General features: G+C 35.5%; 1 protein-coding gene across 7 annotated transcripts in view; it reads right to left on the bottom strand.

The window, feature by feature from the left end:
- The window catches only part of NELL2 (neural EGFL like 2), a 406,822-nt gene that overhangs the window by 256,121 nt on the left and 122,846 nt on the right, over positions 1-27,855 (bottom strand). For 4 of the 7 annotated variants that reach the window (XM_016923593.3, XM_016923590.4, XM_016923591.3 and 1 more), the window contains 6 exons: positions 14,446-14,619; positions 14,260-14,356; positions 11,841-11,913; positions 11,641-11,723; positions 10,620-10,748; positions 9,339-9,441 (listed from right to left, as the gene is read on the bottom strand). In XM_016923593.3, the coding sequence (XP_016779082.3) occupies positions 9,339-9,441; positions 10,620-10,748; positions 11,641-11,723; positions 11,841-11,913; positions 14,260-14,356; positions 14,446-14,619 (659 nt within the window). Of the gene's footprint in view, positions 1-9,338; positions 9,442-10,619; positions 10,749-11,640; positions 11,739-11,840; positions 11,914-14,259; positions 14,357-14,445; positions 14,620-27,855 lie in introns of all 7 variants that reach the window. The other 3 variants (XM_063785724.1, XM_063785725.1, XM_063785726.1) reach the window with 1 other exon arrangement.

Here is a 27,855-nt window from a genome sequence, read left to right as displayed (position 1 = left end):
CTAAAACCCTGATATGGCCCTATGGCTTAACCCAAATTCCAGAGACCATGTAGCCAGTTCCCTAATATAGACAACATTCTAGCAACTGAGGTGAAACGGGTGTGAACAGGAGCTGCAGCTATTTAGAAACGAAATCTAAGTGAGGCTCTAGTACATAATATAGGTGAAATATATACTGTGGCTCAGAGTGGGATTGCAGCAGATATTCTGACAAATGGATATGTTACCAGCTTAACATTCCTAAATTGGAAGAAGCTCCATTCTTACCACCACCAACTCCAGGAAGAATTTTTAAGGCAATTTCATGTGGTATTTTTTTATAGTTAAATATTTTTAAATTGGGGGCCAGATTTTGCATAAAAGAAAATGTGCTTAAACTGTACTCCATCTCAACCATCTTTAAACTGAAATGTGTCTGAATTGGCAGGGTGCAGTGGCTCACGCCTGTAATCTGAGCACTTTGGGAGGCCGAGGTGGGCAGATCACTTTAGGTGTTTGAGACCAGACTGGCCAAAATGGCCAAACCTCATCTCTACTAAAAGTACATAAATTAGCTGAGCATGGTGGCTGGCACCTGTAATCCCAGCTACAGGAGGTGGAGGCTGCAGTGAGTCAAGATTGTGCCACTACACTCCAGCCTGGGTGACAGAGCAAGACTCCGTATCAGAAAAAAAAAAAAAGAAAGAAATGCATCTGAATTCTGCTTTATCATAATCATCTCTAAACTGAAAAAGTGAATTCCTTTCTGTCCCTTCCTCATACTAAGCTCCCATATCATTATGTTTTCTTTAATTCTTAATCTATAATAATTTTATACCATTTATAAATATGTACAGAAAACTGAAGGCCACATACCATTTTCAAGGTAGCCATTGGAGAGGCCAGTGCAGCTGGGTTGTTGTTTTGTACGTTTGGTTGAGGACATGGGTGCTGTGGCTTTATTCTCCAGTGGGCACTATGTTGTCCCTTTACCTTTATTGTGCAGTTGGGTTGTCGGAATTGCTACTTTCCACGTAATTGCCAAAATCAACTTCTAAGATGCTTTAAATTGCATATGTCTCATTCTTCCCTATTCTTACTTCAAAATGCAATTTTGTATTATCTCAATTGAGAACAAAATAAGCTCATTTTTAAACAATTACTTAACAGCACTGGAGATAAAAAGTTGCATTTTCTGCCTAGGTTGAGTGTTTTTCTTCTCTCTTAAATTGGGTCTCCTATGAATGATACCTAGATTATCACTCTGTTGCTTTGGTATAAATCTGAAATCCTCTTACTTATTTCAAAGACTTATGATACTAAGAAGGAGGACTAGCCTTCTGATCACCTAAAGAATCTCATTTTGGTCCCCTAGAACTGTGCTAGACAGTTTGATTTAATTATTATTGCAGATAGATTTGCATAACGCTTTCTTCTGAAAAGTCTTTGGTCACTTAAGCAATGCCATTATATGTGCAGGGACATTCTTTTGAGAAAGTGTAATGGGACATGAAAAATAATAAAATCCACAAAACACATTTATTCAAGGATTTTAATAATGAAGAGAAATTGCAATTCAGAGTGAAGAACTAGAAGCTGAGTACTCTCTATTATTTTTTAATAAAACATAATTAAATAGGCACAGTATAATGCCTTAGAGCCAGAGGACAGTATCTATGTTACGTCTACCGGAAAACCCACTTTCATATCAGACAAAAGGGGAGGTCAATACATTCTTATGCCATCTGTGGAATTTACTGAAGATGCAGAACAGCAATTAATTTAACAATAATTTTATATGAGTGCACCAGACAACATTGTTTGTGGTAAAACAAGAATGTTTGGGCTTCCATTGACTATTTCTCATTAAAAGATCTCCCATAAATTGCCATTTTCTTGTCAAGGTTGCCTGGGAAAGAGAACAAAAGCCCCCCAATGCCTTTTCTAAACACCTACTGAAACCCGGAGAGACGTGCTGTTTTCAGGCTTCCCTCAGCACTTCCACCTGGTGCTCCCTTGCCAAAGGAAGAAAATATCTGGGACCATCTTCTTGTAGAATAATTTGGCAAAAGCTGGCAATATTAAAAGTGTCATAGTCTTTGACCCAGCAACTCCACCCTTAGCAACTTACTCTATAGAAAAAGCCATAACACTGCACCAAGATTATGCATTAATGGCTTCCTGCAATATTATTTCTCATAACAAATGTATAAATTAGTTAGAAACAATCAAAATATCTTTAGAGAGGGAATAAATAAAATAATAAACTATATAGTGGAATAATATGCAACTATTTTTATTTAATATGAAAATATCTCCAATATATGTTATTAACAAAAAAACAAAGTTCAGGAAAATGCTTAATATCATTTACAATATATAAAAAGCCTAGACAGGCAATGTGAGTAGACACATTAAAAGTCATCTGGAGGGAAACACAAAAACTAGAAGTTTGGAGGAGAAAGAATAGGGAGGTGTTTATGTTTCATTTTATATCTGTTTGCATGGTTTGCAGATTTATTATATGCATGCATTATTTTTAATTAAAGCATTAAAAATACTGTACTAGGATTGGGAAGAAAGAATGGTAGAGTTAAACTACTTACACTACCCAGGACTAGCATACAGGACACAGCAGCTAAGTCACTGTGACATTGTAATCACTCTGTGATTCTGCCCTACATTTCCCTGGCATTCCAGCTCTGCTATGAGATGACTAATTAACAGTAGATTTATATTTTTCTAAAGATCATTAAAATATATCACATGCTGTCTCACAGCCTTAATCTGAAGGCTGTATTGTTAATTATTCTAGTTTATTAATATATTGCCAATTCGGTATTTTTCCACTGATTGGACATCATTTTTTATAATGTTTAAAAGGGAGCAGCATGCCAAGTGCGTTTTTAAAGGTTTTTTTTTAATTAAGATAAAATTAATGACAGTACAGTATTTAGGAAGCCTACAGGATTATCTTGATGAAATCTCTCTTTAAAAATTTAGCTATTTGTCTTTAGAGAAAACATTCCCTATCAGAAGCTCATTATCTTAAAGTAATATACAAGTGAACTATTTTCTTGCCTATTTGTCACATATACCTATAGAATTATAAAAGTGTTCTAATTCTATGATTTATTCAATGTTATTTCAAATACTAAATTAAAGTAATTTTAGTGAGAAAAGACTGTCCAGACCAAGGCTGGATATGTGATTTCCAGTGACACCATTAGCTTTCAGCTCAATTTTTTGCTGTGTCATAAAATTCCTTATTGACTACAGACTTTCAAGAAATATTCTTAAAACAGCGCATCTGATACGTAAAACAACACACCTTTCTTTTGATTGCTACTTCTACCTTTTTCATTATTACATAATTCCTCTCATTTTATATTGGCATTCTATTCATGTGGCCCCTCGTGTCTCTATCACACCAACTAATTTATAATTGTGTTCATGCATGAGAACCTCCAGTACATCCTAAATATTTCCCATGCTTCCAGCATTATTGTAAAAATAGCTATGTTTACCGGTTACTTTGTTTCAAAATTATTTTCTTTTTCACCATAGCCTACATAAATTATGTTTTCCCCCTCTGTTAAAAACAAAAAAAAAAATTATTGGTGAATTATATTCTGCTGATTTTTGTTGAAAAGTCAAGAACACATGTTCAGAAATCTCTGATTCCATTTTATCAGATTATCATCCAATTTTTAAAATCACTAAGTACTTGAGCAGCAATCATTTAATCTCCACTACCCTTACTTTGCTACACATTTTAAGGTGACAGGACTAGAATCATCTATATTGATGTGCAAATAAAATAAGCCTCCCAAATTACCACTTCTACTAAAAGCAAGAAAATAGTTCTTTGGAAAAGTATAAATAGAAAATACTTACTCTTACTTTTTATTATTTAATATTAATGAAAGCAGCCCATAAATATACAAAAAGGCACTCATCTTCATTAGTCACCTGGGAAATAACAAAATTAGGCCGCGGTACAATATCATTTACCAACATCATTTATCAGAATGTTAAAATTAAAAAGACTAAAAATGCCAAGTGTGGGTGAGGGTGTGGGGCAACTGGAATTTTCCTACCTTGTTGGTGAGAAAATAAACTAGTATAAGCACTTTGGAAAACTGTTTGGAAAACTGGTTTTGCCATAGAGTCAAACAGTTTTACCCTCTGACCAAACAATTCCACTATTTTAAATATATACCCATCAAATACATACATAACTAAGACCAAGAAACATGTAAAGAATTATTCTATGAGTACTATTCACATAGCCCAAATCGGCAAACTACCTAACTGCCATCCAACAATAGACTGAATTGTGGTACATAAACACAAATAAAATATATGCAGCAATAAGTATAACTGATCTGCAGTGGACGTCAAAATGATACAATAAGTATGAATGAGATGCAGCTACATTTTTGACCCGCATCAGAAATATGGATGAGCCTCACAAAGGTGATTCTGAGTACAAGAAGCCAGACACACAAAACAGTACATAATAATGAGATATGAGTTCTGGGTTTCAACCTTGATTAAGATACGCCCACAATATTGAGGAAGAGAGTGGTCTTGGGGAAATCAGGACACAATTTGAGAGAAAAAAATTACCATGCATTACATACTATTTGATCTTAGTAATGTCACAATCTACCTGGCTTCATTATTCTTCTATAAAATGGGAATAATGAAACCATACCTCCCAAAAGCAAATGGCTATTTCAAAGAACCCTTGAGGTCCTACGTAGCTTTAAAATCTAAAGCTAATGAACTAATGAGATCATTTCACTACTTTGTATTTTTATCAATAAAAACATGAGTGACTCTTTTAATAAAAACAGTAATAACAGTTAACATTGTTCTAAGCACTTTACATTTATTACCTATTCAATGCTTACACAGCCCCTATAAAGTAGATACAATTGTTATTTCCATTATACAAATGAGGCAACTGAGTCCATGAGAGGTTAAGCAATTTGACCAAAGTCTCACAGCTAATAAGTTGTGGAGTCAGAATTCAGACCCAGAAAATCTGACTTGTAACTCACAGAATTAACTACTCAATATGCAAAGATATTACAGTAAGTCCACTTTAACTAAACCAAGATGGCTTTTAAAATTAAGTTTAAAATAATCTGATGTCTAATCAGCACATAGAATATTAAAGTGTAATCTATATTATATACTGAAACTCTGACCTTGCTCAACCAAAAGAATGATGATTTGTATTTATTCATATAATTCTGGACTCTTTGGAAATACCACTTAAACTAACTGTTGCTACTAGGCAAATACCAACCAGTTCTGATGGTCACATTCACATTCCCTGTATTTGAGAACTCTCTAACAATGGAGGAAAGACATTACAGCATCAGTTCAGATTTGCCTCAGATTCCCTATTTTCACGAACCGCCTTTCCTGTGAAGCAGAGCTCTGTACACAAGCCTGAATCTACAATCAATATAAATAAATAAATAAAGGCATGCATCCATGTAATAGCATTAATATTCAGAAAAATTAAATTGTTTCCTAAATTCAGTGACTTTCAGTAACATTTGATTTCCTAGAATTTCAGTCAATTATTTTCTGATAATTTTTTTTTTAAATCTGGGTTGAGATTTTATGTACTTTAATCATATCTTGACCTCATTCTATTTCAGAGTTAAGGTCACCTAAAATATTTATACTTTCCATTTTCTACAGCTATCTTGAATATGTGTCACTAAATGTCCCTGTTTGCTAGTTGAGAGCCTGAGACCGGGATAAAGGATGTGGAGGAGATGGTGACTGAAAGGAAAGAGGATGAGTGGTGAAGGCAAACTCTGCCGCCTAAGACTCAACCAGGATTCCAAAACACCTCTGGTGAGCTTAGCAACTGGTCGATAAAAGTAGATCACTTAGATTAATTATAACAGATGGTTTTTTTAAAAAAAAAAAGGAAAGCAGGTTGTCAAACACAGCACTTTCAGATGGAACTTCTCTTGAGACCTCTAACTAACTGCATGTTCCTGAATGACTTGGAATTCTCCTTATTAGGAAGATGGAGATAATACGTACTTATAGAGCTGTAAAGATCAAATGAGGCACAAAGTATGTGTCTTGTAACCTATAGGAGAAATATGGCTTCATTATGGCTGTAATTACTATGGCTTTAACAATTTGGCCTTGGCATTCCTGCCTTTGGATTTTATCCTCTCTGTTTAACTCCAGCACACTATTTTAATGGTCCAGGCAGGAAATTAAGCCCCTCCTCCCAATGCTTTGTTTATGTAGATTCAACTAAAGAAAAGTCTTGGTTTCTTCTGACTTCTTTCCCAGAACAACAACCATCTTGCTATTCATCAGTATTTATATTCAGATAACGAACTGGAGTTGAAGTTACCGAGGGAAAGTATAAAGGAAGCTGCAAAATAGGACTGCCCAGAAATGCGCAAACAACTCCGATGAAGCAAGCCTGAAAGCATTAAAGGAAGAGCACCAAAAAGTGACTGGCCACATGCACGTGTTTCGTTCATTTCAATCTTGGCAGAGTCACATTCAGCAGTTAGGTTATACGCTTTACCTTCCAAGGGCTTTAGAAACAGTAAGCGATTAATCTCTTTAAGCTGTTTTCAATAATAATCTATTTTATCAGGTTTTGTCATTAAAAAGGCAGTTGAGCAGAAGCGTTTCAAAGATAGGATCAATGTAGGGTCTAAGAAGAGGGCTTATATTTATATTTAAAAGAGTAAAAAACACAGGAATTTACTTCTACTCCACTAAAATTAGATTTTCATAAATTATAACAGTGACACTACTGTGGAATTAACATAGGAAAATAAGACTGTTTCTCCTCACATGCAATGGTGATACACACACACACGCACAAACACACATACAAGACATCAATAGACATGTGTAACTATTGGTTTCTCCCACTTTTTTTAAATACATATGAAAATCTGTACTATTTAAGTCAGTCAGTCAAAGGATTACTATTACATTTATTTTAAGTGTTATTTGTCTTCTACAAGACTTTTCAGAAGCACATTTTCTGGATATTGTCAGTGACTTATTTTTAAATTGTGCTTTGCAGAGACTCATTCCCAAAAAGAACCGCTAAGAATATTCACCATATGAACTAAATGCTTATTTCCCTAAGGGGAAATATCTATGGCTGTTTACTGAAATGTCTTGCTAGCTCTAGTAAAATGTTAAATTCATTAAAACTAAAATTTCAAATCTTTGAAATAACAAGCAAACATAAGCATGAACCCTCTCTATTCCTCTCTATTCCATGGTACTTATCTTACATATCATTAAATGTGAACAGAAAGATAAAGTCACTTAATACTTATTATTTTTTAGCCATATCTAATGAGGGCCTATGGCTTTTTTTTTTCATTATGTTGTGGTCTGCTCACTGATTACTCACTTCCAGCTTTAACTATTTTCTATATGAAGCAAACAGTTGGTTTTCAATCATTAACACCAAAGACTGCCTGAAACACTCTTCATTAATGAATCTCAAAACACTTTATCATTTCATTATGTCTAACCGCATGTTTATTGGGAAGAATTCAAGCATTAGTCCGATTTAGTCTGCAGTTTACTCTTGGTAACACAGGCAAATGGTAAGATGAGAATTGAAATTCACTTCTGACGAATCTCTCACAATGGCCCGTTATTTCAATCAACCTGTATCTAATAACACTGACATCACTTAATGCAAATCTGTCATATCCATGAATAACAACACAAAATTATGGATGGAAAGAAAGATAAAAGAAGTTAAAGCAGGGCAGGGCACGGTGGCTCACGCCTGTAATCCCAGCACTTTGGGAGGCTGAGGCGGGCAGATCACGAGGTCAGGAGATCGAGACCATCCTGGCTAACAGGGTGAAATCCCGTCTCTACTAAAAATACAAAAAAAATTAGCCCGGCGTAGTGGCAGGCACCTGTAGTCCCAACTACTCAGGAGGCTGCGGCAGGAGAATGGCGTGAACCCGGGAGGCGGAGCTTGCAGTGAGCGGAAATCACGCCACTGCACTCCAGCCTGGGCGACAGAGCGAGGCTCCGTCTCAAGAAAAAGAAAAAGAAGTTAAGGCAAAAAGTATGATTCCTTGCTATTGTATTATGAATATGAAGCCATATATGTATATATGGTCCTTCTTCCTTCCTCTTTCTAACCACCTACAAACAAAACTATATATTACCACAAGCCTCCTTTTATTAAGAGAAGTCCTAGAAAAATGCAGATTATTTCTCACCAAGGAAATTAGCTAGTGACATGTAAGAAAAATTGTATTCAATCCTTCCTAGTTCCACTGAATCGACTTGACTAGGCTAATACAGTCTTATGAGACGGACTGGCTTCAATGTAAAGCCTAATAGAATTAAATATAAATGCCTTCCTGAGGGAATTAAATCAACGGACTATGAAACAACTTCTTGATTTTTCTCTGATAGCTTGTCACCCTCACCAGCAGTAGCACATTGCTACTGTCTCTCTCTCTCTCTCCACCCCGCCGCCACTTCTCCCCACTTTGTCTTTTTGAGAGTATACATATAAATACACTTGCATTTACAGAGCTCTATATATTCCACAAACTTTAAAACAACTCAGTTTTCATGTATGTTACTACTCCTTTGTGGAAAAAACAGCTAAATTTTTAAATACTCTTTTTAACAAAGGTTTAAGTGAAGTCTTTTGAAGTATAAGAAACATAAAGAAATTATTTCCATTATTTATTGAATGATCTAGAACCCAATTAAGGGTAGTTACAGATGAGTCAAAAAGTATTTTCTGACAACCAAAGTGAACTGCTATATAATGACTGCTAAAAGGCAGAAAAGCTTCCACACATGGTGGTGTGAGCCTTTTTTTCCCTGAATGAAGGCCATGGCCCTTATCTACACTGGACAATCCTATAATAATGTGGACTTCTGTTGTTTGGGCTAATGGAACAGCATATCTTCTGCTGCTGAAGGCCACTTGTATCATGGATTTCCTTGGTTATTGCGGCCGTGTGAACCATTCTTAACCTATTTCGGAGACACTTACAATAAATAGTACAATTAGTGAAATAACTTCCAGTAAGTTTCTTACACATGTTTCCTACTACTATCACTATATGGAATAGATTACTCCAAGAAAAAATTGTTCTACTGGAATAGGGGCATAGCATTTTAAAATGGAAAAGAACTAATCAACCAAAACAGAGAAAGTATTCTTCCTTTATTCCATCACTTCTGAAAGCTATTTAGCTTGCCCAGATTAAACCAATGATGGGTGAATACTTATTAATACAGTGCTTTATTTTTCCAAAGAAAGTATTCATCGTAAAAGTTATGCTCACATTTGCATTCCTTACAGCATTTGCCATCCACATACGCAAGAGCCGACTTAAGTGGGCAGTCAGGATTTGGGCAGATTAGAGTTTCACACTGGATGGTTCCATTCTGAAAAGGAAACAATATTTAAAGAATTTCCATGTTGGAGTTTAGTAGTTTTCAAGAATTTTTGAATTCATTCCTTAAATTTTAAACTCTTCATGTGAAGAGAACAGAACAGGCCATTGCCAGGAGGGGAGGCGGTGCTGACAATCACCACAAGGAGGCGCCAAACTGGAGACAGGACCACCGCAAGGAATTTGATTCCTAAAGGTGGCCAGAGCTCCCAGGTAGCTGGCTGCTCGGGCTTCCCATTTTATTGACTTCACTATACCACATTCCATCTTCTACTCAATTTAACCTTTGCTCCCCATTTTAAAAATTTAGGAACATATCATGTTCCTGAATAAAAACTGTATCATGCACACGAACATGCACGCACGCACACACACATGCATGTGCATGCGCATGCATTTGAGTGATGTTCAGAACACACAGTTCTGAACTACTTTTGATCTTTTCGTATGCATGATATTCTGTTTTTGAATAAACTGGATGAACTTTGAGAAATTTTTTAAAAAGCCTAATTCACATAGATGTCTGACTTCTTTCCAGAAAACCAGCTTTAACAGATGAGTTCATGTGTAATTTAAAAGTTTAAAACCAAACTCTTTGAACTTTTCTTTGAAAATGAACATATATTTCTGAAATCATAATGCAATAAAATATTCTACTTCATTAGCGAGCAATTAGCAAAATCACATTTATTTAAACTTTATAATTTGTATTCCACTGTATTAATAAACTATTAGATTGTCCCAATCATTTAAACTCTATCTAATTTGCTTATATTGCTCAATGTGGACACAATATTTAATGCTGCATATGACTTAGTTTCATGAAAATGCATTCATGAAAACACAAGGGAGAAAAATCTCTGGAAATGTTAAGGATAAGAGGATAGTCTTCTTTAGGAATCACTTTACCTAATTTAAATTGCTAACTTCATGTGTGTACCAATAAACTTAAACTTTATAGCATTCCTAAACCATAATCATCTTTAGAAGCTAGAAAGTGTTTTTAATAATGCAACACAGTTCTTTAGATATGACCAGGTTTGTTGGCACTTTAGTGTTGTGTCTTGAGGAAATGGGTCTTGAAATTTTCATGATTACATTGTTTTAATAAATTTTTAAAGAGTGGGAGCATCTGAGTTCCCTTAGTCTCAACTCAAATAGAAGCCATACCAGGCATGTGCAGTTCTTACAGCCGTCTATCCAGGACTCAAATTCTCGGTAGGTGGTTCCCTTCATGGTGCAAGTCCTTTCACAATAGCACTGATCCAATCTATTCATTCGCTGTTCAGCTCGAGACAGCTGTGGCACAAAAGAAGGGGTTTTACATTGTTCATCCTTCCAGCAACACAGAAATGTGAAACACTCCAGCAGGCATCTTTTTTTTAAAGTATACAGCAGTAATGATGGCTGTGCTTATCAACCACTTGCCATAAACATATTTAAGACTTTAATTTAATTTAAAAGAATGTTTTTTTCTCTCCTCTTCCTTTTGTGATAAATTTGCTCCCTGCCTTAGAAACAAACAACATAACTTATAAGACATAAATCAAAGGTTAATTCAAAACATCACTCAAATGCAGAGAAGCACTTTCCATTTAAAAGAAAAATGTTTAATTTCATTTATATGCTTCTTCAAGTAAAAAAATAAAATTCAGAATTTATATTGTATAAGAAACAAATCATACACCATACAACACAACCATCAGGTAATCTGTAACTACTATACAAAATTACAAGTCTAGTGAAATTGTAGGTAAACCTGACATGTGCTTAAGATATTAGTAAATAATCCTAGAACTGTAACATAGTGGTAGAAAGCATTTATGGGACCATTTCTTTGATACAATTCTGGTGTCTATATTCTTTACACTGTCCTACTGCCTCCTTGCTTGTAATGAAAAACTGAATAAAAATAAATAATAATAAAAACTAAACAATAAATCCTCCTGTAGTAAGCAGTGTATAAATTAGGTAATCTGCCTCATTCCTGATTTACTGAATTATTTGTTATACAGATGGCTAGGGTTTTAATATTTATAAGCCTTTCCTTAAGCAGAGATTTAGATTCAGTCCTAGCAAACAGTATAGTATAAGAAGAGCCTCAAAGGTGAAAATGTATGGTTATAAATGGAAGTATTGGGAACATCAAGGATTTTTAAGCTTCCACACTGTATTTTTGAGTAGCTTTTACCTTGGCTGATGTTTTGGCTAAAATATCCTGTAGCTCCATGATTTTCTGCACAAGTCCATGGAAGTCATTGCAAGTTGGACAGGCTGGAATTACAAACACTACATTTGGTCAAGATGCATTTATAAGGGGTTCAATCTGGTTAAGTCTATGCTGACAAGTAATATATGGGGACTCCACAGTGCAAGAACTAATAGACTTACTGCGATTAAGATCTGGGCACTGAGCAATAAATCCCTGGGGCATGACAAGTAATTGGACATCTTGCATTATACCCTGTGTGTGAAAAATAGAAAAAAAAGACATATTACTTTCATTTACCCAAATTATGTTCAATGGTCAAGTTCATGAAGGAAAATATTACAGAACACACTCACTAAAATCCCTGAGTAAAAAGTCTTTGTTAATACATTATTTCCACTTCATACCAAAGGGAAAGAAATTCATCAGGCACAATAGATGATTACCCATGTATTCTCTTATTGATAATGTTTTTAAAGCCTTAAGATTAAATGTCAAGATATAATTAAGAGGCAATAGTTATGTTGTTTTGAGAAGTTATTTTTAGTTAGCCACTGACGGGCTTGAAAATGACCTTTAAAAAAATCAACCTGATAATAGTTTCTAGCTTCAGCAACTCTGAAATTGATACCAATTTTAAATTAACTTTAATTATTAAAGAAAAGGATAGAAAAACTGAGTCATGAAAGCATGCTCATTTGAGCATCTCATGAAAGTGGGATCTTTTAAAACTAATTTCTCAATTTAAAAAGGACAATAGATTCATTAAACAGCTACAGCAAAATATAGTGATGAGTTCTTATGAGTACAGAAAGTTTAAAATGGAAATTTTTTAAATGTCAGCTGGAAATGACCTGTTTTACATAGAAAATTTTATCACATGTTTATAGGCAAAATTTACATGCATACTTAGTCATTAAGGTATAATTAGCTTCCAGCTTGCTGGGCTCCTAAAGCAAAGACCAATGGTGGCTCAGAAATGATCTATCAGACACATCCAGCTGTCTCTTTTATCTGCCACACTCCCCCCATTTCTTCATGGCCTTTATATATTTTATTAAATTAATATTTTACTTTATCCATTTGAAAAATGCAAACAAAATATCTAATGATAGGAATAACAGTACCAACATGACATCAATATAATTTTAAACGTACCTATAAAGATTTACCAGTCAAATACTGGTCTCTATGTCTTGTACATGTTTAATCTGATTAATAGCATGTATCAATGTGAACGATAAATATTTAAGTATTTTTACTGTGTGGGTATTACTGGATTCATTGTGTGCTTGGGCCTAGATTGATGAAATAAATTGTGTACCAACTCCTATTACTTAGAAGCAGCAACATAAAAACAAGGCTATCGTGTACGGTTATATAGTTTATGCACTGTACAACTCTAATGGATACTATTTATGGACTACAATAAAGAGAATGACCCCCAGAGTTGTACACATAATTGACATGTGGAGATTTTGAGGCCGCACTTAGGCTCCATGGGAAGGACTGTCACGATTAAATAGAGATGAGATTTGGGACTCACAGCACACATCTGCTATCCCTTACCTGGGAAAAGCGCATGGTTTTAGGATTTGCAAGCATGGAACCAATTTCCTATTTGTGTCACTTACTATTTGCCTATCTTTAAGCAAGTTACTTTACCCCTCTGTGCAGGTTTATGCATAATAAAACAGAAAAAAAGATGACCCTGCATCAAGACTAGCAAGGCTACAATTAGATGGAATCATATATTTCAAGTATCTGGTTTCCTGGTAACAGGCAATGCTTAAATAAGTTCCCAAAACACCTTTACAGAATTATAAACTTTGCATAGAAAACAATTAAATTCACTGGTATGTGATCTACCTTGAAATCTATGAGTTGAACTATCACTTATCATTGTTTGATTTGGTAATCATTCATCGAGCCACTTCCATGTTGTAGGGACTGTCATAGCCACTGGGGGAAAATGATTGCACTATGGGCTTGTAGTCAAGCAATTCTCTGGACTTTATTTCTTCATCTTTAAAGTATGGAAAGTTAAATGACATGTCCCTTAGAGCCTCTCCAATGAAGAAATTCTATGAAGTGTTGTCTCCAAGTACATATTAAAGGAAAAGATATAAATTATAACTGCTTTCTCTTTTGACAGATTTGTGCACATATGTGTATTCCTTTCTCACTTTCTGCAGTACAAGGAGACCATGAATAATATATACTAAAAAGCTTTCAATCCGCTATTAACATCTTTGTAAAAGTATCATCAAAAGTTATACTTCAGTGGTGGAGAGTTTATTTGTATGTTAACATTTTAGATTTTTATTGCTTTGAAAGGTTAATTCAAAGAATGACCTGTTAACTGCCCTGATTGCAGCCTTGTGATCATTTCTGTAATATCTAACAATTAAACTCATTGAAAAAAGAAGAGAAAATAATGTCTGCTGGCTAAAATATTACTGTTTAAAAAAAGAAACAGACACAAATTTTCTAACTTACAAATCAAATTATTTTGTTTCACACCATAAAAAGTAAAATCTACTTTTTGAAACTCATTAGAAAGCATTTACATTTCATTCTCAGACTTTTATCAAAAGATACCTTAAAATATCCATGTGCATTATTTCTCTGTCCTAGCCAAAATGTTGTGCCTAGAGGCAAGTCTGTGGAGGGCTTTTCTACTACCCTTTCATAAATTCTGCAAAAAAGAAACATCAAAGAAGGAACGTGAGTAGACAGTCATTTCTTAGAATCTCCCATTTCCTAAAATGAGGACACTACACTTACTTATTGCAGTCAATGTGTAAAATCAAATGGGAAGCACTGATGGCTAAGGAGAGCTTGTGCCACTTGTCATCAGCCAAAATGTAAGGAAACACTTCTGTGTGAGGGCGGTGACTGCCTGAGCGGTAATGCAGTCTGACTTCATTCCGATGGCCACTACTTTCCAGTTCCAGGTACCTGCGGAGAGAAGAGCCACATGGGACACATTAAAAATAAAGTTCAAAAATGATTGAGGTGATCTCTGTCTACAGGATGGAATAGATGTACTTTTCCTAGCTCTCCCACTAAGTACAACTAGACATCATATACAAAACAAACAAAGAAGAATCTAGAAGATAGAGAAAAAAAGATATTCAGGATCCAAGGAACAATATGGTAGTGAGTTCAATGGGTTTCCATTTTGTGTCATATATCCTGGACTTGGAGCTAAAGAAGGCTTCAATCTGGAAATATCAATGAATGTAGACCTAAAAAATCCTCAAGATGAGCCTGCTTTCTCTAGCTGAAGAACAAAGAAAGGATCAGTCTAGCAAGACAGAAACTTCTAGATAATAATCTCTCTGTTCCAGTCAAACATCACAGAAAAAACTGGCCCCATCCCAAACCATGCCAAACAAAAGCTAAGTAAGAAGCTTATATTTCTACCCTGTTCAAGCAGAAATGAGGCATGTAACACCAGAATAGTGTCAGAGAAGGCCAAGTTTAGAGCCAAGAATTTTAACCCTCCCAGGCAGTAATGAGGTCCCCCACAGCACTAGTGAAGACCATACAATGAGGAGCCTGGACTTCCATCTCAACTTGAAAGTAATGAAGCACACTTCCCTTTCCCTGCTGGGATAGTATCAAAGGAAGCCTACTAAGGAGTCAGGAGTTTTATAGTCATCCAGCACTAATGAAACCACCCCGCCACAGTGCCAGCAGAAACCATATAGCAAGCTGAAACTTCCCCCAACTCAGAAATAAAAGAAGCTTCCCCCTCAACTGTCAACAAAGGCAAGTGGGGAATCTAGACTTCTACCTCCACCTGGCAGTAACAAGATGGCACCCTCCCTTCCCCTGCCAAAGCAGTGTCAGAGAAAGCTGGCTAAAACAGGCAGGTTAAATAAGATTCAAGTCTCAGAACATGATACAAACATGTCCAGGTTTCAGTAAAAAATCATTCGTTATACCAAGAACCAAAGAAATCTCCAACTGATTGTAAAAAGAAAAAGAACAGATATCAAGACTAAAATGATAAGCATGTTAGAATTACCCAACAAATATTTTACAGCAGCACTGACAAAAACAATTATGAAAAGACTTAAATGAAAAAAATAGAAAGTTTCAATAAAGAAAAAGAAAAATGGGAAAAAAAATTTAAAACCAAATAGAAACTTCAGAACCAAAAAAATACAATAATGGAAATGAAAGCTCAGTGGATAAAGCTAAACAGCAGAATGGAAGTGACTGTGAAAAGAATCAGTTATCTGGAAGACAGAAAAAAAAGCATCCAATGTGACAAATAGAAGATAGACTGAAAAAAAGTTGAACAGTCTTAAAGAGCTGTGAGATTATAACAAAAGATCTAACATTTGTATCACTAGCATCCAAGAAAGAGAGGAGAAAGGAGGCGAGCTTAAAAAACAATATTGAAGAAATAATGGCTGAACACCTCCCAAATTTGGCAAGAGATATAAACTCACAGATTCAAGAATCTAAGGAAACCCTAAACAAGATAAACTCAAAACAATTTTCAACTTCCTATCAAGCCATATCATAATTAATCTTCTGAAAACTAAAAACAAAGAAAAAATTTGAAAGTAGACAGAGAAAATCTTGCACATTAAGTACAAGGAAAAATTAGAGTGACAGTGTGTTTCTCAGTAGAAACCATGGGAGCCATAAAGAAGTGGTAAAATATTTTTCATGTGCCAAAAGCAAAAAGAGCTGTACATGTAGAATTTTATACCCAGCAAAAACATCCTTCAGGAATGAGGAGAAATCAAGACATTCTCAGATAAAGAAAAACTAAGAGAATTTATCATGAGAAGACCTATTTTAAAAGAACAGCAAAATAATGACCTCTAAACAGAAAGAAAAATATAAAATAAAAAGCTTTGGAACATCAGGAAGGTAGAAAGAACATTGCATGTAAAAAAGAAAAATGGGTAAATACAATAAGCTTTCCTTCTCCTCTTTTCTAAAGTATGTTTGACAACTGAAGCAACAGCTCAAAATTGAAGCAAAAGAGTCTGTGTCCTAAATGTATGTTAAACAATATTTAAAGAATTTATGTTATAAATGAGTGAGGGTAAAGAAACATAAAGACAGCTAAAATTTCTATACATCACTCAAACTGGTAAAATGACTATACGAGCAATCAGTTATAAGTTATGTATATATAATGGAATACCTACAGCAGCCACTTACAAAGCTATACAAAGAGACACACTCATAAACATACAGATAAAATGAAATTGTAAAACAAGTAACCCATGGTAAGAAAAAAAACAGAAAAATAAAACAGAGAGAACAAACATAAAATAAAAAATAAAGTGGCAGACTTAAACTCAAGCATATAATTTTATTAAAAGTAAATAGTTTACATGCATCAATTAAAAGAAAGAGATTAGCAGAAGGGATTAAAAACCATGACCATATTCTGTCAGTAAGAAACTCACTTCAAATATAACAGTCTAGGCAGTTTGAAAGTAAACAAATAGAAAATAATATATATTGAAACTATTAATCAAAGGAAAGCAGAAATGGCTATATTAATTTCAGAAAAATATATTTCAGAGCCAAAAAATACCAAAGACAAACAGAAATGCTATAAAAATGATGAAAAAAATCAATCCATTAAGAAGACATAGCAATTCTCAATGTGTATTACCAAAAACACAGAGCTGCAAAATATGTGAAGCAAAAACTGATAGAATTGAAAGAATACATGGTGAAATCCACAATTACAGTTGGAGACGTCAACACCCCTGTTTCAACAATTATTTGAACAACTAGCCAAAATGTCAAGAATATATAACTCAAAAATACCATCAACCAACAGGATCCACTCAACATTTATAGAACATGCCACTCAACAACAACAGAATACACATTCCCTTCAAGTTCCCAAGGGATATATACCAAGGCAGACCATATCTTGAGCCATAAAATAAACCTCAACAAAACAACATTTTAAAAAATTTAAATCACTTAGAGTGTGCTTTCCAACCACAACAGAATCACACTGAAAATCAATAACCAGACAATCTCCAAATGTTTTGAAACTAAATATATTTCTAAATAATCCACAGGTCAAAGAGGAAGGCTCAGGGAAATTTTTAAAAATACATAAAATAAATTAAAATTAAAATTAAATATCAAAAATTGCCAAAAAAACAGGTAAAGCAATACTTGAGAGAGAAATTTATAGCACTAAATGCATATATTAGAAAAGAAGATAAGTACCAAATCAATAAGCTCCCACCTCAAGAGCAAAGAAAAGGAAGGGCAAAATAAACACAAATCAAGTAGAAGTAAGGAATTAATAAAGAGCAGAAATCAATACAATTTTAAAAAACAGAGAAAAATCAATGAACCACAAGCTGGTTCTTTGAACAGTTCAATAAAATTAATGAACTAACAAAGAAAAAAGAGAAAAGATATCAATATTAAGAGATAAACAGGAGATTTCATTACAGACCCTGCAGATATTGAAAGGTTAATATGGGAATACTAAACTCTAGACAAAAAGTTTGACAAATGACACAAAATGAACTAATTCTTCAAAAACACAACTTACAGAATATGAAACAGATTACTTGTATACTCCTATAATTTTTAAGAAAAGTGAATTCATAAATTTAAAACTCCAAAAAATGAAATCTCCAGGCCCAGAAGTTTCATTGCAGAATTTTCTCACATAATAAAAGAAGTCATATGAATTCTACACAATCGCTTCCAGAAAGTAACAGAGAGAAAAACTACTAAATTCATTTTACGTAGTTTATATTGCCCTGACACCAAAAAACAGATAAAGATAGTACAAAATGTAAAACCAAAGACAATATGCTCCCTGAGTATATACATAAAAACTGTTAACAAAATGTTAACAAATATAATTCAGCAATATATAAAAGCAATGATATACCATAATCAAGTGGGGTTTATTCCAGGGATGCCAGTCTGGTTCAATATTTGAAAATCAATCCATTATACTGACTAACAAAGGAATGAAAATTATTTTATCATATTGACTTATGCAGAAAAAGCATTTGACAAAATTCAGCACCAATTAAAGATGAAACTCTCAGAAAAGTAAGAACAGAGGAGAACTGTCTCAACCTAATAAAAAGCAACTATAAATAAACTACAGTTAACATCATACTCAATGGTGAAAGACCAGATGCTTTCTCCCTAACATCAGAACAAGGCAAACCTCTCGTTCCCACCATTCTTATTCAACATAGTGCTGAAAGCTCTGGTCAGTGCAATAAGAAGAGAAAAGAAAAGAAAAAGGAAAAGAAAAAGAAAGGAAAGAAAAGAAAAAGAATACAGAATAGAAAGGAAGAAGTTAGAAAGTCAATCTTGGCAGATTACATGATTGCCTACATAGAAAATCTCAATAAATCTAGAGGAGTTGGTACCATTCCTTCTGAAACTGTTCCAAACAAAAGGAAAAGAAGGACTCCTCCCTAACTCATTTTATGAGGCCAGCATCATCCTAATGCCAAAACCTGGCAGAGACACAATAAAAAAAGAAAATTTCAGGCCAATATCCCTGATCAACATCCATGTAAAAATCCTCAATAAAATACTGACAAACCAAATCCAGCAGCACATCCAAAAGCTTATCCACCACGATCAAGTCGGCTTCATCCCTGCGATGCAAGGCTGATTCAACATATGCATATCAATAAATGGAATCCATCACATAAACAGAACCAGTGACAAAAAAACATACGATTATCTCAAAAGATGCAGAAAAGGGCTTCGATAAAATTCAACACCCCTTCATGCTAAAAACACTCAATAAACTAGGTATGGATGGAACGTTATCTCAAAATAATAAGAACTATTTATGACAAACCCATAGCCAACATCATATTGAATGGGCAAAAGCTGGAAGCATTCCCTTTGAAAACCGGCACAAGACAAGGATGCCCTCTCTCACAACTCTTATTCAACACAGTATTGGAAGTTCTGGCCAAGGCAATCAGGCAAGAGGAAGAAATAAAGTGTATTCAAATAGGAAGAAAGGAAGGCAAATTGTTTTGTTTGCAGATGACATGATTATATATTTAGAAAACCCCGTCATCTCGGCCCCAAAACTCCTTAAGCTGATAAGCATCTTCAGTAAAGTCTCAGAATACAAAATCAATGTGCAAAGATCACAAGCATTCCTATACACCAATAACAGAAACACAGAGCCAAACCATGAGTGAACTTCCATTCACAATTGCTACAAAGAGAATAAAATACCTAGGAATACAACTTACAAGGGATGCGAAGGACCTCTTCAAGAAGAACTACAAACCAATGCTGGAAATAAGAGAGGACACAAACAAACGGAAAAACATTCATGCTCATGGATAGGAAGAATCAATATCATGAAAATGGCCATACTGCCCAAAGTAATGTATAGATTCAGTGCTATCCCCATCAAGCTACCATTGACTTTTCTTCACAGAATTAGAAAAAAACTACTTTAAATTTCATATGGAACCAAAAAAGAGCCCATATGGACAAGACAATCTTAAGCAAAAAGAACAAAGCTGGAGGCATCATGCCACCTGACTTCAAACTATACTACAGGCTACAGTAACCAAAACAGCATGGTACTGGTACCAAAACAGATATATAGTCCAGTGAAACAGAACAGAGGCCTCAGAAATAACACCACACATCTACAACCATCTAATCTTTGACAAACCTGACAAAAACAAGCAATAGGGAAAGGATTCCCTATTTAATAAATGGTGCTGGAAAAACTGGCTAGCCATATGCAGAAAACTGAAACTGGATCCCTTCCTTACACCTTATGCAAAAATTAACTCACAATGGATTAAAGACATAAATGTAAAACCCAAAACCATAAAAACCCTAGAAGAAAACCTAGGCAAAACCATTCAGGACATAGGCATGGGCAAAGACTTCATGACTAAAACACCAAAAGCAATGGCAACAAAAGCCACAGTTGACAAATGGAATCTAATTAAACTAAAGACCTTCTGCACAGCCAAAGAAACTATCATCAGAGTGAACAGGCAACCTACAGAATGGGAGAAAATTTTGGCATTCTATCCATCTGACAAAGGGCTAATATCCAGAATCTGGAAGGACCTTAAATAAATTTACAAGAAAAAAAACAAACAGCCCCATCAAAAAGTGGGCAAAGACTAACAGACACTTTTCAAAAGAAGACATTTATGCAGCCAACAAACATATGAAAAAAAGTTCATATTACTGGTCATTAGAAAAACGAAAATGAAAAACACAATGAGATACCATCTCATGCCAGTTAGAATGGCGATCATTAAAAAGTCTGGAAACAACAGATTCTGGAGGGGATGTGGAGAAATAGGAACAATTTTACATTGTTGATGGGAATGTAAATTACTGCAACCTTTGTGGAAGACAGTGTGGCAATTCCTCAAGGATCTAGAACCAGAAATACCTTTTGACACAGCAATCCCATTACTGGTTATATACCCAAAGGATTATAAAGCATTCTACTATAAAGACACATGTACATGTATGTTTACTGCAGCACTATTTACAATAGCAAAGACTTGGAACCAACCTGAATGCCCATCAATGATAGACTGGATAAAGAAAATGTGGCATATATACACCATGGATTACTAGGCAGCCATAAAAAAGGATGAGTTCTTGTCCTTTGCAGGGACATGGATGAAGCTGGAAACCATCATTCCCAGCAAACTAACACAGGAAGAGAAAACCAAACACTGCATTGTCTCACTCATAAGTGGGAGTTGAACAATGAGAACACATGGACACAGAGAGGAGAACATCACGTATCGGGGCCTGTCATGGGGAGGGGGCAAGATGAGGGAGAGCATTAGGACAAATACCTAATGCATGCGGGGCTTAAAACCTAGATGATGGGTTGATGGGTGCAGTAAACAACCATGGCACATGTATACCTATGTAACAAACCTGCATGTTCTGCATATGTATCCCAAAATTTAAAGTATAAAAAAAAACTATCAGAACTAATAAGTTAATTTGGCAGGGTCATAGGATACAATATGACATATAAAAATAATTATATTTCTACATGCTAGCAATAAACACATGGATACCAAAATTAAAAATACAATATAATTTACAATTACACAGAAAATTTAAAACTACTTAGGTGTAAATCTAACAAAACATAAACAGGTATTATATACTGAAAACAACATAACACTGATGAAAGAAATCAAAGATCTAAATTATGAATAAATATACCATATGCATAAATTGGAAGACTCAATACAGTAAAGAAGTCAATTCTCCCCAGTGTGATATAAATGTTTAATATAATTCCTATCAAAATAATGGCAAAAAATTTAGCTGTAGACAACATTATCCTAAAATTTACACGGAAAGGCAAAAAATTTACATTAAAATTTATATGGAAGGACATTTAGGCTATTCAAATCAGAATAGCTGAAATAGTTTTGAAGAAGGAATAAAGTAGAAAGAATCAATCTACCCAATTCAAAGACTTTATACAGTACAGTAATCAATACTGTGTAGTATGGGCAGAGGGATAGTCACATATCTCATATGGACAGAGAATCAAGAATATACCCACACAAATATGACCAACTGATTTTTTTACAAAAGAGCAAAGGTAATCCAATGGAGAAAAATATAGCTTTTTCAACAAATGGTGCTGAAGCAACTGAACATCCAAATGTTAAGGGAAAAAAAAATTTTAACTTCAGTCTCACACCTCATGCAAAAATTATCTCAACATGGATCACAAACTTAAATATAAAATCTAAAATGTAAGACTTTTAGGATAAAAAAAGGATAAAATGTTAGGGATTTAAGTCTACACAATGAGTTCTTAGAGTTGACACCAAAAGCACTATCCATAAAAGGTAAAAATTGATAAACTGGACACCATCAGAAAGGGAAACTTTTGTGCATTTTAAGACCCTGTGAAAAGATGAAAAGACATGCTACAGTTTGGAAGAAAATATTTACAAATCAAATATCTGACAAAGGACTACTATCTAGAATATAAAAGAACTCTCAAAACTCAGCAATTAAAAAAAAGAACATGGGGAGAATGGTATCATTATGGCGATGGGAGGCAGGACTAGATTGCAGCTCCAACTCAGATGGACAGAGCAGTGTGTGGAGGCTTGCATGATGAATTTTAGCTCCAGATCGACTGCAAGAATAAACCAGGAATTCTGAAAGGACCCACCCCACGGACCCTCTGAAGGAAGCAGATTGCTCCTGCAGGACACCGGAGACACTCCAAACACTGAGTGCTCCAACTGTGGAAATGGAAAAGGGAGATCCTCTTCTCCCAAACACACACTCACACTGGGGAAACTGAACGTCTGTTTGAGGGAGAAGTTTCCAAACTTACCTGGAGCTGACTCAATCTAGAGAGCCTAGTCAAATACAAGCGTAGAGGAAGCAGAGGGAAAGGCCCTGGGAGCTCACTGAGTCTCCAAGCAGGCCATTCCAGCCTAGCACCACAGGGATCCTTTGGGAGGGTGCCCAGAGGCATGGGGGAAGATGTCAAAGGCAGAAGGAAATCTCCAGCTGAACTTTGTAACAATTTAAGCTGGGCGAGAAGCCTCCTGGCCAGAACTTGGGGGAAGGCACAAATCTGGTGTGCAGACTCCATAGGTGGGGAAAGAACCAAAGCTCTGTTCTTTTGCAGCTGGGAGGTGGGTAGCCTGGAGCAAGTTCTTAAGTCTAGCTCACCCACCACCTGGAAACAGACTCGGGGCTGTTGGGGCAGGGCACAGGGGGAGTAAGACCGCCCCTTTGAATTGCGTGGCAGTTCGGTGAGGCCTGTGACTGCCAGCTTTCCCCCACTTCCCTAACAACCTTCATGACTCAGCAGAGGCAGCCATAATCCTCCTAGGTTCGCAACTCCATTGACGTGGGAACCTCACCCCCAACCCCCACAGCAACCTGCCCAAGGAGAGTCTGAGCTCAGACATGCCTAGCCCTGCCCCCACCTGATGGTCCTTCCCTACTCACCCTGGTAGCTGAAGACAAAGGACATATACTCTTGGGAGTTCTAGGGTCCTGCCCACTGCTGGGTACTACCACAGCTGATGCTCTCTGGAAAGTGCCACCTCCCAGCAGGAGTCCAACCAGCACAAAAATAGAGCATTAAACCACCAAAGCTAAGAATCCTCACTGCCACCTCCACTGGAATAGGTGCTGGTATCCACAGCTGAGAGACCCATAGACGATTCACATCACGGGACTCTGTGCAGACAATCCCCAGTACCAGTACCAGCTCAGAGCTGGGTAGACTTGCTGGGTGGCTAGACCCAGAAGAGATAACAATCACTGCAGCTTCACAGGAAGACACATCCATAGGAAAAGGGGTAGAGTATTACATCAAAGGAATACCCTGTGGGAAAAAGAATCTGAACAGCAGGATTCAGCCCTAGACCTTCCCTCTGACAGAGCCTACCCAAATGAGAAGGCACCAGAAAACCAGCTCTGGTAACATGAGAAAATAAGGCTCTTTAACACCCCCCAAAAATCATACTAGTTCACCAGCAATGGATCCAAACCAAGAAGAAATCCCTGATTTACCTGAAAAAGAATTCAGGAGGTTAGTTATTAAGCTAATCAGGGAGACACCAGAGAAAGACAAAGCCCAATGCAAGGAAATCCAAAAAAAAGATATAAGAAGTGAAGGGAGAAATAGTCAAGGAAATAGATAGCATAAAGAAAAACAATCAAAACTTCAGGAAACATTGGATGCATTTATAGAAATACAAAGTGCTTTGGAAAGTATCAGCAATAGAACTGAACAAGTAGAAGAAAGAAATTCAGAGCTCAAAGACAAGGTCTTCGAATTAACCCAATCCAACAAAGACAAAGAAAGAAGAATGAGAAAATATGAACAAAGCCTCCAAGAAGTCTGGGATTATGTTAAATGACCAAACCTAAGAATAGTTGGTGTTCTTGAGGAAGAAGGTAATTCTAAAAGCTTGGAAAACATATTTGGGGGAATAATTGAGGAAAACTTCCCTGGCCTTGCTGGAGACCTAGACATCCAAATACAAAAAGCTCAAAGAACACCTGGGAAATTCATCATAAAAAGATCATCGCCTAGGCACATTATCATCAGGTTATCTAAAGTTAAGATGAAGGAAAGAATCTTAAGAGCTGTGAGACAAAAGCACCAGGTAACCTATAAAGGAAAACCTATCAGATTAACAGCAAATTTCTCAGCAGAAACTCTACAAGGTAGAAGGGACTGGGACCCTATCTTCAGCCTCCTCAAACAAAACAATTATCAGCCAAGAATTTTGTATCTGGTGAAACTAAGCATCATATATGAAGGAAAGATACAGTGTTTTTGAGACCAAGAAATGCTGAGAGAATTCATCACTACCAAGCCAACACTACAAGTACTGCTAAAAGGAGCTCTAAATTTTGAAACAAATACTGGAAACACATCAAAACAGAACCTCTTTAAAGCATAAATCACAGAGGACCTATAAAACAAAAATACAATGTAAAAAGCAAAAACAAAATAACAACAACAACAAAAAAAGCCAAAGTACACACGCAACAAAGAACACGATGAATGCAACGGCACCTCACATTTCAATACTAACATTGAATGTAAATGGTCTAAATGCTCCACATAAGAGATACAGAACCGTAGAATGGATAAGAACTCACCAACGAACTCTCTGCTGCCTTCAGGAGACTCACCTAAGACATAAGGACTCACATAAACTTAAAGTAAAGGCATGGAAAAAGGCATTTCATGCAAATGGACACAAAAAGCCAGCAAGGGTAGCTATTCTTCTATCAGAAAAAACAAACTTTAAAGCAACAGCAGTTAAGAGACAAAAAGGGACATTATATAATGGTAAAAGGCCTTGTCCAAAAGGAAAATATCACAATCCTGAACATATATGCACCAACACTGGAGCTCCCAAATTTATAAAACAATTACTAATGACCTAAGAAAGGAGATAGACACCAAGAAGAAAGTTCAAGTATATATATATATACACACACACACACACACACATACACACACACACACACACACATATATATATAGTATTCTATCATATATATATATATGATAGAATAATACTCAGCCATAAAAAGGAATGAATTAATGGCATTTGCAGTGACCTGGATGAGATTGGAGACTATTATTCTAAGTGAAGTAACTCAGGAATGGAAAACCAAACATCCTATGTTCTCACTGATATGTGGGAGATAAGCCATAAGGACACAAAGGCATAAGAATAATACAATGGACTTTGGGAACTTGGGGGGAAGCCTAGGAGGGGGCTGAGGCATAAAAGACTATAAATAGAGTACAGTGTATACTGCTCGGTATAGCGCTCCTGCAATAATTCATAGGAGACGTGATGGTGTCTTGGACCACAGTAGTAGAGGTAGATTGGTGGGAAGTGGTTTAATTTTGCATATATTTGGAAAATAGAGCTGATAGAACTTGCTGATATGGAGTTTTGAAAAACAAAACTAAAAAAAAAATAGTGGAGCTGGAGCTTTTGACTCTAATGTTTTGTACTTGAGCAAATAGAAGACAAGAGGTGCCACTGATTGAGATGGAGACTATAAGAAGAGTAAGTTTAGATAAGGTGAATCAAGTATTTAAATGTAGATATGTTATATTTAAGGTACCTAATGAACATTCAAGAGGACATATAGAAAGGACAGCTAGATTTATAAGTCTGAGGTGAACAGAGGTCCATATGGGCATGGGAATATGGGGGTAACAGGCATATAGACCACACTGAAAGCCAGGAAGGCATAGGGATTCCCTAGGGAATTATTACAGACAAAAAAAAAAAGGCACTTTGACATTTTGAGCAAGCAGCAAAGGAAACCAGTGTGGCCAGGGAGACTAGAGAAGAAAAAAGTGAGAGTGGTGTCTCAAAAGCCTGGTGATGAGGATGGTGCCTCAAAAAAGAGGGAGTAATCAACTGTATGAAACGCCATTGACAGGTCAAGTAAGATGAAGAATTAATCTATGGATTTAGCAAAATTCAGAGATTATGCTATTTCAGAAAACTTTTTAGGGGACCCTAAAGCTATTTCAGAAAACTTTTTAGGGGAGAAAGCTGGCTTGAAGAAGGTTCAAGAGAGAATGGCAAAGAGAAGAAACAGACAATAAATGGAGATGCTTTGAAAGAAATGGGAAGGTAAATGCTGAGAGACATGTCAAGAGATTTTTTCTTCATTGTTACTGGTGAGAAATACTATACATGCTTGTATGCTGCTGCGGATAATCTTGTAAAAAAGGGAAATTAGCCAAAATTGAAAGAGAAAAGAAACTGGAATAAAAAAGAAGCCATAAAGCAAAACACAGATTAACTTTACATTTTAACTACATAAAAATTAAATATTTTTCAATGGAAAAGACACCATAAATAAACAACCAATGACATTCTATAAGACAAAATAAAATGCATAATACATCAGAGGTTAATATCCACAATATATGAAGTGCACCTATAAGTCAATAAGAAAAATCAACTAGATGGATTTTTCTTATTGACTTATAGATCTGCCAATCAGATTAGCAAAAATTAAGCAGATTAATAATATGCAGTGTCAATCATAATGTGGGGAAATATGCACTCTGATACATGATTTGCAGCAACATAAATTGACAAGAGCTTTTTTGAAAGGCAGCTTGGTGAAACTACCAACACCTTAAATGTGCATACTCTTTAAATGAGCGATTCCGAATCTAAAAATCTATCCTACTCAAATAATAGCACAAATTGGCAATGACATATGTAGAAGGTGCTCACAGATTTATTTAAAATAGTGAAAAACTGATAAAATTCCAATTATTCATTCATATAGAAAATGTAATACATCCATATTCTAGAACACTATGCCACTCTACAAAAGAATGAGGCTCTGACATGAAACAATACCATAGTGTACTATTAAGTAAACAAAAAGGCTGTGTATAATCACATTTTGTTTAACAAAACTCTGTATGTGTATGTGTGTGTCCGTACATATATAACATATGTATGAAGTAAATTGATATTTTAAGATAAAAAAGAAAAAGGTAAACCACCAGTCAAGAATATAAATTATTTAGAAACTACAAAGAATGAATAAAATACCAACTTGTTTGCTTTTTTTATCCAAAAGACACCAGCCAGAGAGTCCCTTTTATCTTCTTGTTTAACAACG

Source organism: Pan troglodytes, chromosome 10 (genome assembly GCF_028858775.2).
Source record: "Pan troglodytes isolate AG18354 chromosome 10, NHGRI_mPanTro3-v2.0_pri, whole genome shotgun sequence".
In the NCBI taxonomy this organism is placed as follows: domain Eukaryota; kingdom Metazoa; phylum Chordata; class Mammalia; order Primates; family Hominidae; genus Pan; species Pan troglodytes.
This window is presented reverse-complemented; position numbering and strand designations above follow the sequence as displayed.